Below are 11,598 nucleotides of genomic sequence, written 5' to 3'. Positions count from 1 at the left end.
AAAAAAAAAAAAAAAAAAAAAAAAAAAAAAAAAAAAAAAGAATGCCCCTACTCCAGATGAGCTCACAGTCTGTTGATTAATTGGTCAACTTTTCCATACAATTGCCACTTCTGAAAAAATGCCTTTAAAGAAAGTCCACTTCATATTAAGAGATATTACTACTGTGGCACACATTACGAGAAAGACTGTGTCAGCTGGGAGATGTGGCTCATGCCTGTAATTCCAGCACTCTGGGAAGCGGAGGTAGGGGGACTGCTTGAGCCCAGGAGTTCAAGACCAGCCTGAGCAACATGATAAGACCCTGTTTCTACAAAACAAATTCAATAAAAAAGCCAGGCATGGTGGCGTATGGCTGTAGTCCCAGCTGCTCAGGAGGCTGAGGCAGGAGAATTGCTTGAGCCCAGGAGGTTGAGGTTGCAGTGAGCTATGACCTCACTACTGCACTCCAGCCTGGAAGAGTAAGACCCTGTCAAAAAGAAAAAAGAAAAGGGGAAAAAAAAAAAAAAAAAAGCCATGTCAAAGCCAGAAGCAGGATATTCTCTTACCCCAGACACTACTGTATTATTCTAGGCATCCTAGAAAAGTTAAAGTCAAATCTGAAACACATTTCTTACCTTTCTGCCACAACAGTATCCAAGGCTTTGCATCACTGGGTCAATTTCTTGTTCAAAGACCTCAGAGAGCTTGGAGCAGTATTTGTATACCCGTGATGTTTTCCGGTTATATAACCAGGCATTATTGAACATAAGCCAAATATCATCGACATATTGCCAGGGCTCCTGATACTGTCCAGTGTCTAATTTCCTCTTAATGGTAGAAAGATCCATGGGGCTCTTCACAATATCAAAGTAATCCTAGAAAGACGACAAGTGATATCAAACATTACTCAAGTCTAACTATTTTTACAGGAGATAGAGTATCATCCATTATCATTGTTAGTCTTCCAGGCAGTGTTTTAGTTTCTGGCCTGTCTATTTTCCCCAAGAGGTGACTGATGTCTATCACTTCTTTAAATCATTAGTCTACAGAGATATTAAACTACTCAAAGGGCAGAGAAACAGAACTACTATGGACTTTCCAGACATCAGGCTGATAGTCTACTGAAGCAACTTCAGGTACTTTATGAAAGTACATGTGAGATCAGTAAAGTTAAAGACGTTTAAAATTTTAGTACTAGAAGGGGTGTACAATGAGGAAACAATAAGTCCACAGAACTTAAAGTGTTCCATCTGAAATGACAGCAAGATACAGGAGAATAAAATTCCTAAAAGGCTTTTGTCTCTGGAAGTGCTTGACCTTTGAGACAGAGTCTCTGTCAACATGTTGCCCAGGCTGGAGTGCAGAGGCGCAATCTTGGCTCACTGCAACCTCTGCCTCCCAGGTTCGTTCAAACTATTCTCCTGCCTGAGCCTCCCAAGGGATTACAGGTGTGCACCACCACGCCCAGCTAATTTATATATGTGTNAGTAGCTGGGACTACAGGCGCCCGCCACCTCGCCTGGCTAGTTTTTTTATTTTTTATTTTTAGTAGAGCCGGGGTTTCACTGTGTTAGCCAGGATGGTCTCGATCTCCTGACCTCGTGATCCGCCCGTCTTGGCCTCCCAAAGTGCTGGGATTACAGGCTTGAGCCACCGCGCCCGGCCTAATTTTTATATTTTTAGTAGAGATGGGCTTACACCACGTTGGTCAGACTGGTCTTGAACTCCTGACCTCAAGTGATCTGCCTGCCTTGGCCTCCCGAAGTGCTAGGATTAGAGGCATGCGCCACCATGCCTGGCCAAGTAACAGTTTAAAACCACCAAATGAAACCTGCCAGCACCCCAGTATATGGAGGCAACTTTAGAGAAACCCCATCTCTACTAAAAAAAATTAGCCAGGTGTGGTGGCGCATGTCTGTAATCCCAGCTACTTGGGAGACTGAGAGACAGGAGAATTGCTTGAACCCGCTAAGCGGAGGTTGTGGTGAGCTGATATCCTGCCACTGCACTCTAGCCTGGGCAACAAGAGTGAAACTCCATCTCAAAACAAAACAAAACAAAAAAACAAAAGTAAACAAACCGTATAACCCAGGAATTCTGCTCCTAGGTAAATACCAAGAAGAAACAAAAACTTAAATCCATACAAAACTTATACATCAATGTTCACTGTGGTCCTATCTTAACAGTCAAAAAGTGTAAACAACCTAAATGTCTATCAACTCATCAACAGGTAAAGAAAAATAATGGAATATTATTGGGCCATAAATAGGTATGCGGTACTGATTCATGCTACAACATAACATGGATGAACCTTGAAAATATTATGCTAAGGAACGTCCTGGCCCAAATAATCCCATACTATATGTTTCTTTTTTTTTGTTTGTTTTTTCCAATAATCCTCAAAGGGCTCTCCAATGTCCCTTTGCTTTTTTTTTTTTTTTTTTTTGGAGACAGAGTCTTGCTCTGTCCCTCAGGCTGGAGTGCAGTGGCCGGATCTCAGCTCACTGCAAACTCCGCCTCCTGGGTTTATGCCATTCTCCTGCCTCAGCCTCCCGAGTAGCTGGGACTACAGGTGCCCGCCACCTCACCCGGCTAGTTTTTTGTAGTTTTAGTAGAGACGGGGTTTCACCGTGTTAGCCAGGATGGTCTCGATCTTCTGACCTCGTGATCCGCCCGTCTCGGCCTCCCAAAGTGCTGGGATTACAGGCTTGAGCCACCGCGCCCGGCCTATATGTTTCAATTTAATGAAATGTGTAGAACAGACAAATAAATCCAGAGAGAGAATGAAGTCTGCTGATGTTGAGGATTGGGGTGCTATGGGAGAAAATAGTGAGTGACAATTAATGGTAAAGGATTTTTTTCAGATGATGAAAATAAAAGTGTCACGCACAACTCTGTGAATATACTAAAAATCACTGAATTAGGCCAGGCCCAGTGGCTCACACCTGTAATTCAGCACTCTGGGAGGCTGAGATGGGCCAATTGCTTGAGTCCAGGCGTTCAAGACCAGACTGGGCAACATGACAAAACCCCGTCTCTACTAAAAAATACAAAAAACTAGCCAGGCAAGGTAGCGCATGAATGTAGCCCCAGCTAACTCAGGAGGCTGAGGTGGAAGAATCACCTGAGCCCAGGAGGTGGAGACAGTAGTGAGCCAAGATCGTGTTACTGTACTCCAGCCTGGGCAACCAGAATAAGACCCTGTGTCTCAGGAAAAAAAAAAAAATCACTGAATTGTAAATCTGAAAGGAGTGGCTATACTGTTTGGAACGTAAATTATCTCTCAACAAAGCTGTTATCAAATTAAAAAACAAAGTCAGAAGTACCACCAAATACTTACAGGAATTCCTAAAAGCTGAGGGTCCACAGGTTGACGAAAGGGAAGGGATTCTGGATCCTGACGGTAAAGTGCCTCCAATGTTGGCATCAGTGCCTGCCGTAGTTCTTCTGGTTTGAAAACTTAAAAAGTGCATTTGAAATTAGTTATCAATTAAGCAAAAGAACTTTAAAAAACCATTTAGGTTGAAGCTCTAAAAGCATCCCAAGAATCAAAAAAACAAAATTAACTACTCTGTCCCCATGGAAATATCGCTACGGGCTCAATTACTGATTCTAGATTCTAAGCCCTGCTTTGCTTCAGGCAGCTCCTAAAAAACTGCATCTTATCACCTTTAAACACGCTTCACCCTCAGTTTAACTTTTTAGTCACAAAATCAGTGAAGACAGACTTGGTCAATTAGAAACAGAATCCAAAGCCTTCTAAAAATTTATGAAGAGACTGCCAAATGGGACAGTCCACGGGACCAAGCACAGTGGCTTGCGTCTATAATCCCAGCACTTTGGGAGGCTGAGGTGGACGGATCACTTTGAGGTCAGGAGTTTCAGCCTGGCCAACCTGGTGAAACCTCGTCTCTACTAAAAATACAAAAAATTAGTTGGACGTGGTGGTGCGCTAGTCTCAGTTACTCAGGAGGCTGAGGCAAGAGAATTGCTTAAACTCAGGAGGCAGATGTTGCAGTGAGCCAAGATCGCGCCACTGCACTCCAGCCTGGGCAACAGAGTGAGACTCCATCTCCAAAAAACAAACAAAAAAAAAGAGTTCACAAGATACAAGATACTCATGTTTAGAGGGAGATGCAGTTAAGCAAGAAAAGTCTTTCTTTATGACATCAGTATTTAACAAGTCAGGAACTAGACTAGATCTGGTATTGTCTTATACTACAAGAAGTCAGGGGCACAGAACAGAAGACTCCTTCGTTAAACTGCTTGGTGTTTTAGAGACAAAGAAAAAGAGACATGTACTATTTTAATGATGAATGTTAGGTTTAAGTTTAAGAGACAGCTGGGCGTGGTGGCTCATGCCTGTAATCCCAACACTCTGGGAGGCTGAGGCGGGCGGATCACGAGGTCAGGAGATGGAGACCATCCTGGCTAACACAGTGAAACCCCATCTCTACTAAAAATATAAAAAATTAGCTGGGCACGGTGGTGGGCGCCTGTAATCCCAGCTACTCAGGAGACTGAGGCAGGAGAATGGCATGAACCCAGGAGGCGGAGCTTGCAATGAGCTGAGATCGTGCCACTGCACTCCCGCCTGGGTGACAGTGCGAGACTCCACCTCAAAAAAAAAAAAAAAAAAAAAAAAAGAGAGAGAACAAAAACGGTATTGGTAAAACAACAGACTTCGTTTGATTAAATTAAGTTCAAAGGTGTTCTCAATGATATTTCCCTGAAAGTCCGGAAAAAATTTGCCAGGTGTGTTCCCAAATAGAATTAAACAGTTATGAGAAGCTAGTGACTTAGAAAGCTTTCAATTTCAGCAAGGGGTCTTATTTTTTCTTATTGCAAAAAAATTTTCATCATTGGGAGAGTATATTTTGTTACTTTAGATATTTTTCACCTCTGGGGCGGGGGTTTCATGGGAGGGGGGAAATCAGACTACAAAGATGCTTGTCGCTCATACTTAGCTGTGCTAAAAATAAGGGGGATACTTGAATAAACTTGTGAAATTATGACATGTTATTTATTTGAGAAGAATTTACCTCTATCACTCAGGCTGGAGTGCAGTGGCACCATCTTGGCTCACTGCAACCTCCTCCACCTCCCGGTTCAAGTGATTCTCCTGCTCAGCCTCCCAAGTAGATTGGACTACGGGTAAGAGCCACCACACACAGCTATTTTTGTACTTTAGTAGGACAGAGTTTCACCATAATGGCCAAGGGCTGGTCTTGAACTCCTGACCTCAAGTGATCATGGCCTGCCTCGGCCTCCCAAAATGGTGGATTACAGGCGTGAGGGATTTAGACACTTTAAAGAGAGACTGCCAATATAAGATTGGGTTTGTTACAGCCCATATTAAAACACCTCCATATATACGCAGTCTTATTTTTAAAATGAAAATATTTTTTTTTTTTTTTTTTGAAACGGAGTCTTCGCTCTTGTCGCCCAGGCTGGAGTGCAAGTGGCCGGATCTCAGCTTCACTTGCAAGCTCTGCCTCCCGGGTTTACGTCTTCTCCTGCCTCAGCCTCCCGAGTAGCTGGGACTACAGGCGCCCGCCACCTCTCCCGGGCTAGTTTTTTTGTATTTTTTTTAGTAGAGACGGGGTTTCACCGTTGTTAGCCAGGATGGTCTCGATTCCTGACCTCGTGATCCGCCCAACTCGGCCTCCCATAAGTGCTGGGATTACAGGCTTGAGCCACCGTGCCCAGCCGAAAATAATTTTTTAATCCCAACATTTTACAACATATTGTATTAATGGGACACTTTTTAATATACATCATCTGTAAAAGCCAGCAGACTCACCCCTCAGGTATGTCCTACCTGGTGCTTTTTGCAGATCACTAGAGCTACAAAAAGTTTTCGTCCTAAAATAGTCAATTAACACTTGCTGGAATGGCTGGATTTGAGCACTCTGCCTCAGACTGCCTGGGTCTGCATCCTAGCCTATGCACTGGGGTCAGCTGAGTAACCCATGGAAAGTTATTTAACTTTGCTAAGCTTCAGGCCAATAACCTCAGAGTTGTGAAATTATTAAATGAGGCCGGGCGCGGTGGCTGACGCCTGTAATCCCAGCACTTTGGGAAGCCAAGGTGGGCCGATCACAAAGTCAAGAGATTGAGATCATCCTGGCTAACATGGTGAAATCCTGTCTCTACTAAAAATACAAAAATTAGATGGGCGTGGTAGCGTGCGCATGTAGTCCCAGATACTCGGGAGGCTGAGGCAGGAGAATCGCTTGAACCTGGGAGGTGGAGGTTGCAGTGAGCTGAGATCCTGCCACTGCACTGCAGCCTGGCGACGCAGCGAGACTCCGAATCCAACAACAACAACAACAACAACAAAAAAAAAAAAAAAAAAAAAGAAAGAAATTATTAAATGAGACAATGTGGGTATTTAGCACACAGGAGGTGAATGACAAATGCTATTATTATTATTTTATTATTGCTATTCTTTTTTTTTTTTTTTTTTTTTTTTTTTTTTTTGGAGACAGAGTCTCGCTCTGTCACCCGGACTGGAGTGCAGTGGCCAGAGCTCAGCTCATCGCAAGCTCCGCCTCCTGGGTTTATGCCATTCTCCTGCCTCAGCCTCCCGAGTAGCTGGGACTACAGGCGCCCACTTCGCCCGGCTAGTTTTTTTGTATTTTTTTAGTAGAGACGGGGTTTCACCATGTTAGCCAGGATGGTCTCGATCTCCTGACCTCGTGATCTGCCCGTCTCGGCCTCCCAAAGTGCTGGGATTACAGGCTTGAGCCACCGCGCCCGGCTATTATTGCTATTCTTTCCTGCATTTTTGTCAAGGCTATTTACAAACATTTCTCTCTTGAAAATGAGAAAATTTTAGGGGTACTAACACACGGAACCCTGAAGAAATGAGGGGAATGACTAACTCATTGGTTGCTGCAAGTGAACATTAAAAAAAAAGAAAGAAAGAAAGAACAAATGTTAATAACAATGAAGAGACCAGGCCCAGGGCTTCAAGGTTAATGAAATCACATTAATGGCAACTTCTGAGGCCCAAGAGGCATGATTGCAATTCTGCCCTGGGTCTTTGGTTTCTTCATCTACCCCCAGAACAAACGGTGTAAGAGACTCACTCTTTTTCTTTGACTGTCCTGGAGCCGGAGATGACTGGGTAGCTGAAGTACTTGGCTGGTCTTCCTCCTCTTTTATTTCAGTTTTTAACTCAGTGCTTCTCTCTTCTGTTTCTGTAGGTTCGATTTTACAGTCTTCCACTTTAGACTATAAAGGTAAGAGTTTTTAGTATTTCAAAGATATCTAGTTGGGAATCAGTAGTCTGAACACCCTTTCTCATGCAAAATCTACGCCATGAGATCTAATTATCAAAGTATTTTTCTGCAATATTTTTTAAAAACAGGGTTCTTAGACTGGGGTCCTAACCAAATCAAACTAATTGCCCTACTCTCACCTCTGAAATATCCTCCGGTTGAGTATCTGCTGGTTCTGGTTGATCCACTTCCATTTTGGCTTCCATCTTCACTTCCTGGGAAGGCTGCTTCTCAGGAATGGCCTGAGAATTCACTTCTGTGCTACTAGTAGATGGAGGGTTTGACACCTGTCCTTCAATGCTTACAGCTGGCTGGGAAAGCTGGGCAGAAAAACAAGGGGAGTGGGTGAGACACACACAGAGTTTGCCAATGATACAATCAGAATGTAAGGTAAGCAATAAGACAGCAGAATTAGCCACCTATTTCTTGGCTTATATTCATTCACGGTGCTTTCATTTGCTCTGCCCATTTCACCTCCTTTAATTATACTTAAGAACAGGAGAATTAAGACTTGTAAATACTGGTTGGCTGGTTGTACATCAAAGAGCCAGCAACTATTTCATTGATAACTATCATCATCTGGCAGTGTGTGGGGATTTCAAAGATGTCTGCTTCAGAGGAGCTCACATTTATACAGAAATGAGTGAAAGAAAATAATAAAGACTGGCTATCTTTTTTGTTTTTACCTTCTCACCAGAGAAAATTTCAAAGGTACAGAAAAGGAGACAATAAATACAATGATGTCCCACAGAGTGGCTGTTTGGAATCACTAGATTCTAATGAGATAACTGGCATTCCCTGTCTTTTCCCTAAGGCTTGTCATAAGAAACCTCCTAATGGGAAGTCAGTATTTTCTGGAACTACTTTGATTTTATAAAGAATAAAATCAAGCAGATCCACTGGTTCCTCTCTCATTCTGTCCTTCCTTGTCTATCAGAAGCCACGATGAACCAGCTGTCCATCAAGTACAGTACTTTATAAAATGGCTGTGACTCATGGGACTTCTCAGTTCATCAACGTGACTGAGAGCTAATATATTAGTATCGATATCAAAGTAGAAGCTTCTAAACCCTTAAAAAAAGTTATATTAATAAGGATTCAACTATTAGATAAGAATTTGGATTTTTATTATATACATAACCAACCTCTCACAAGGAAGCTACAGGTTGTTCTGGGTATATAATTCTCTCATCTTAGATAATTTTTTAACTTTGGTTAGGGTCACAGGGACTCATAAATCTGCAATTTTTTTTTTTTTTTTTAAAGACAGAGTCTCACTCTGTCGCCTAGTCTGGAGTGCAATGGCGTGATCTCGGATCACTGCAACCTCCACCTCCCAGGTACCCACTACCACGTCTGGCTAATTTTTGTATATTTTGTAGAGACAGGGTTGACCTGTCTCTGACCACCACGTTGGCCAGGCTGGTCTCAAACTCCTGACCTCAAGTGATCTGCCCGCCAAGGCCTCCCAAAGTGCTGAGATGAAAGGTGTAAGCCACCGCGCCTGCCCAAATCTGCAATTTTTCAATTTAATCTCTAGGTTTTACAGCACAAACTGTTTGAAAAAGATTCTTTAAATACATGTAAAATTTATGTGTTGCACTAAATAATATACTAAATAAAGAGAAGGACTGTGTCCCCTTGTCATACCCCTTTAGGTACCTTCAGACCTCAGGATACAACATGAAACATAATGGTCAAAGTCAGAGCTAAATAAAATCTTTACACTCCTGCTATGATAGGTCCTATCACAGGAATGCAAAACAGGATAAGAAAGTCCCTAATGAAAAACAGATTACATTCTACTTGTGGAGAAAACAGAAAGAGATAAAGCAAAAGAGAGTAATAGAAATGACCCAGAAACAATATAACACTACAGTACAGCTCTAATGATTCTGCCTAAATCAAATTTCTACTTACTGGAGTTGCAGGCTGTGGAGCAAGCAGCGGTGCTGTTGGGGTAGGAACAGACGCTGCTGTGCTCTGCTGTGAGCGAGGCTGCTGCTGGGGCTGGTCAGCAGAAGGTGCAGCAGGAAGTGAAGGCTGTACTTGTTGGGGAAGTTGTGTTGTTGGTGGTGTAGGTGTCTGCCTTGGAGGGGGATGTAGAGCCTGGGACTGTGGCCCAGGTGGCATGGCAGGAGGTGTAGGAACAGGGGCTGGAATTGTTGTTGCTGGTGGCTGCTGAGCCCCTATGCTTGGGGGAGTATGGTGAGGGGTCGGGGTACGACTAGGTACAGGCGAGGGTGAATTCTGATGCAAAGCTGGTTGAGGAAGCTGGGGACAGTGAATGTGGCTCCCCTGAGACCCCGGAGGCATTATAGGAGAGTTCACTGGGCAGGAAGAACTAGACATTTGTGCCTGTTAAAATAAAAAACATAAGATAGCAATTCAAAACAGAATTAATGAAATACTTACATGGCATGTTATATGAATTTAGGACACAAACTGGTTAAACAAAGAGTAGCAATGTATCTATTTCAAAATGTGTAAAATACCCTATTACTGGGGATATAGCTTTGGACAGCACCGTCAATATAGCACTTAAGTAAAGAGACTTCAAACCATTCAGCTGAATGGCCTCAGCCATTGCAGAAAAATTGACAGAATTGAATGCACAGTGCTCTAGGGCCTGCCTATGCTCTCTTCAGCCAAAGTTCCTTCTACATTGTGTTAAGATTTATTTAAAAGTGTTCACTACTAAAAACAAAACCATCCATTTAAATTATTTCCTAATTTGTAACAATTAACACCATTGCTATGTCACAGAATAATCTCTTCAGGTTCAGAATACCCTAAGTCTAAAACTGTTATTTTTTAAAAAATCATCTGTTTTCACCCACTATTTGCTGCCACTCTTTCCTATAAAAACCTACGTCAAGAGGAATTTCAAGAATCAAAAATAAGTAAAAAAATCCACTTATGAGACATACTTGAGACACTGGAGCTTGACCACTGGACGGAGCCAAAGGCATATTTGTTACATTCATTCCCTGTGATGGGAACTGAGTCTGAGGAAGGAACTGGCTCTGGTTGGAAGGCTGTTGCATACGAGGCCCATAGCCCATAGGCTGCAAAAAAAACACAGATCACCAAACTGCTTCATTACAATTATTCCACTATAGCTAAAATCATCAAAAGGTCCTAATGTCAGGTTTATTAAGTAAAGTCAAAGACAGGAGTATAGGTGAAGAGGGCTGGAGAGGAGAAGGAAGAAAGTTGTAGAACAACTGACTTGTGCAGATAAAGGGAAATAGCCTCACAGTTTACCTAGGTCTACTCTCAAGAAATAGTAAGAGGATGAACAAACACACGTTATCTTGGTACACAAATATGTCTAGCACAAGGAGAGCAGGTAGAGCAGGTAACTTTCTTTGCATGCTCTGTTAAGTGAGGAGAGTTAATCACAATTTCATGAGCTCATGTCAGTGATGTAGTAGTAACACAAATTCTAAGACCCATAATATGTAAAAACAAGTAAAATCTTACAAGTTGTGGCAGAATCTGGTAGCATTCATGGTCCACAAATGCTCTAGCAATGTTACATTTCATTTCTAAAATTACCCTACACAAATTCAGGCCTTAAAGAAAGAAATCTCCAAAGGCAAAAAACTTCTTAACACCATCTGTCTTACAGGTTACAATGAAGGACAGAACTACTTGTCGAAAACAGCAGATTAGTGAGAAGTAGTAATGCTCACTTGGCCCCCAAAGGGGCCAAGATTCAGAGGCACCAGATAACTCTAAAGGGCAGCAGGAGGGTCGGGGTCAAGGTAGAGAGATGGACTGGTGAAGAGTTCGCATAAGGAGCAGAAGCCTAGCTCTCTTCTCCAAGCTCAAGAACCAGGCAAATGCACCATCAACCTTGTAAAAGACAGTTCTCTGCCTGGACAGACATCAGGGAAGAGAGGTGACCATGAAAACGCATGCAGGCCACTAAACATTGACACTCCAGGGACAAGGGCCTGGCTGTTTTAGTTTTTTGGTCAGCTTTCTAGTAGAGTTAAATACAGAAGAATTACAGAAGAACTAGGAGTTATGGTCTGTTTAAATAACTGTGAGTATTTATAAATTAGGAACAAACAGGATTTTCAAAATACCAGGTAAAAGCCAAACAGATTACTAAAGACGTCAAACTAACCGGGTTGAGAGTTCCAGGCTGAGCCAACTGTCCATGGTGTTGAAGAGGAGCGGTTTGCCGGGGTACGATAGGGGGCTGGGCCATGCTCATCTGGCCAAATTGATTCAAACCTGTGAATATGTGCAAAATATTAAATCTGAAAGCCTTTCTGAAATTGAAGAATAAAAGACAGAATTCTTTTTTTTTTTTTTTTTT

The 11,598-nt window shown here is 42.5% G+C and overlaps 1 protein-coding gene and 1 pseudogene across 2 annotated transcripts in view; one reads left to right on the top strand and one right to left on the bottom strand.

Annotated features, from left to right (window-relative positions):
- Positions 1 to 11,598, bottom strand: part of EP300 (EP300 lysine acetyltransferase) — a 94,951-nt gene that overhangs the window by 20,820 nt on the left and 62,533 nt on the right. The window contains 7 exon segments of the mRNA XM_017870239.1: positions 615 to 854; positions 3,320 to 3,438; positions 7,074 to 7,218; positions 7,406 to 7,585; positions 9,186 to 9,623; positions 10,196 to 10,333; positions 11,404 to 11,513. Of these exon segments, the coding sequence (XP_017725728.1) occupies positions 615 to 854; positions 3,320 to 3,438; positions 7,074 to 7,218; positions 7,406 to 7,585; positions 9,186 to 9,623; positions 10,196 to 10,333; positions 11,404 to 11,513 (1,370 nt within the window).
- Positions 7,211 to 11,598, top strand: part of LOC108528467 (acyl-CoA-binding protein pseudogene) — a 39,392-nt pseudogene continuing 35,004 nt past the window's right edge. The window contains exon 1 of the transcript XR_001885166.1: positions 7,211 to 7,226. The product of XR_001885166.1 is annotated as an acyl-CoA-binding protein pseudogene (transcript). The remainder of the gene's footprint in view (positions 7,227 to 11,598) is intronic.

This window comes from Rhinopithecus bieti, unplaced genomic scaffold (assembly GCF_001698545.2).
Source record: "Rhinopithecus bieti isolate Rb0 unplaced genomic scaffold, ASM169854v2 scaffold_4967, whole genome shotgun sequence".
Taxonomy (NCBI): domain Eukaryota; kingdom Metazoa; phylum Chordata; class Mammalia; order Primates; family Cercopithecidae; genus Rhinopithecus; species Rhinopithecus bieti.
The sequence above is the reverse complement of the archived record's forward strand: the minus strand, read 5'-3'. Positions and strand labels throughout refer to the sequence as shown.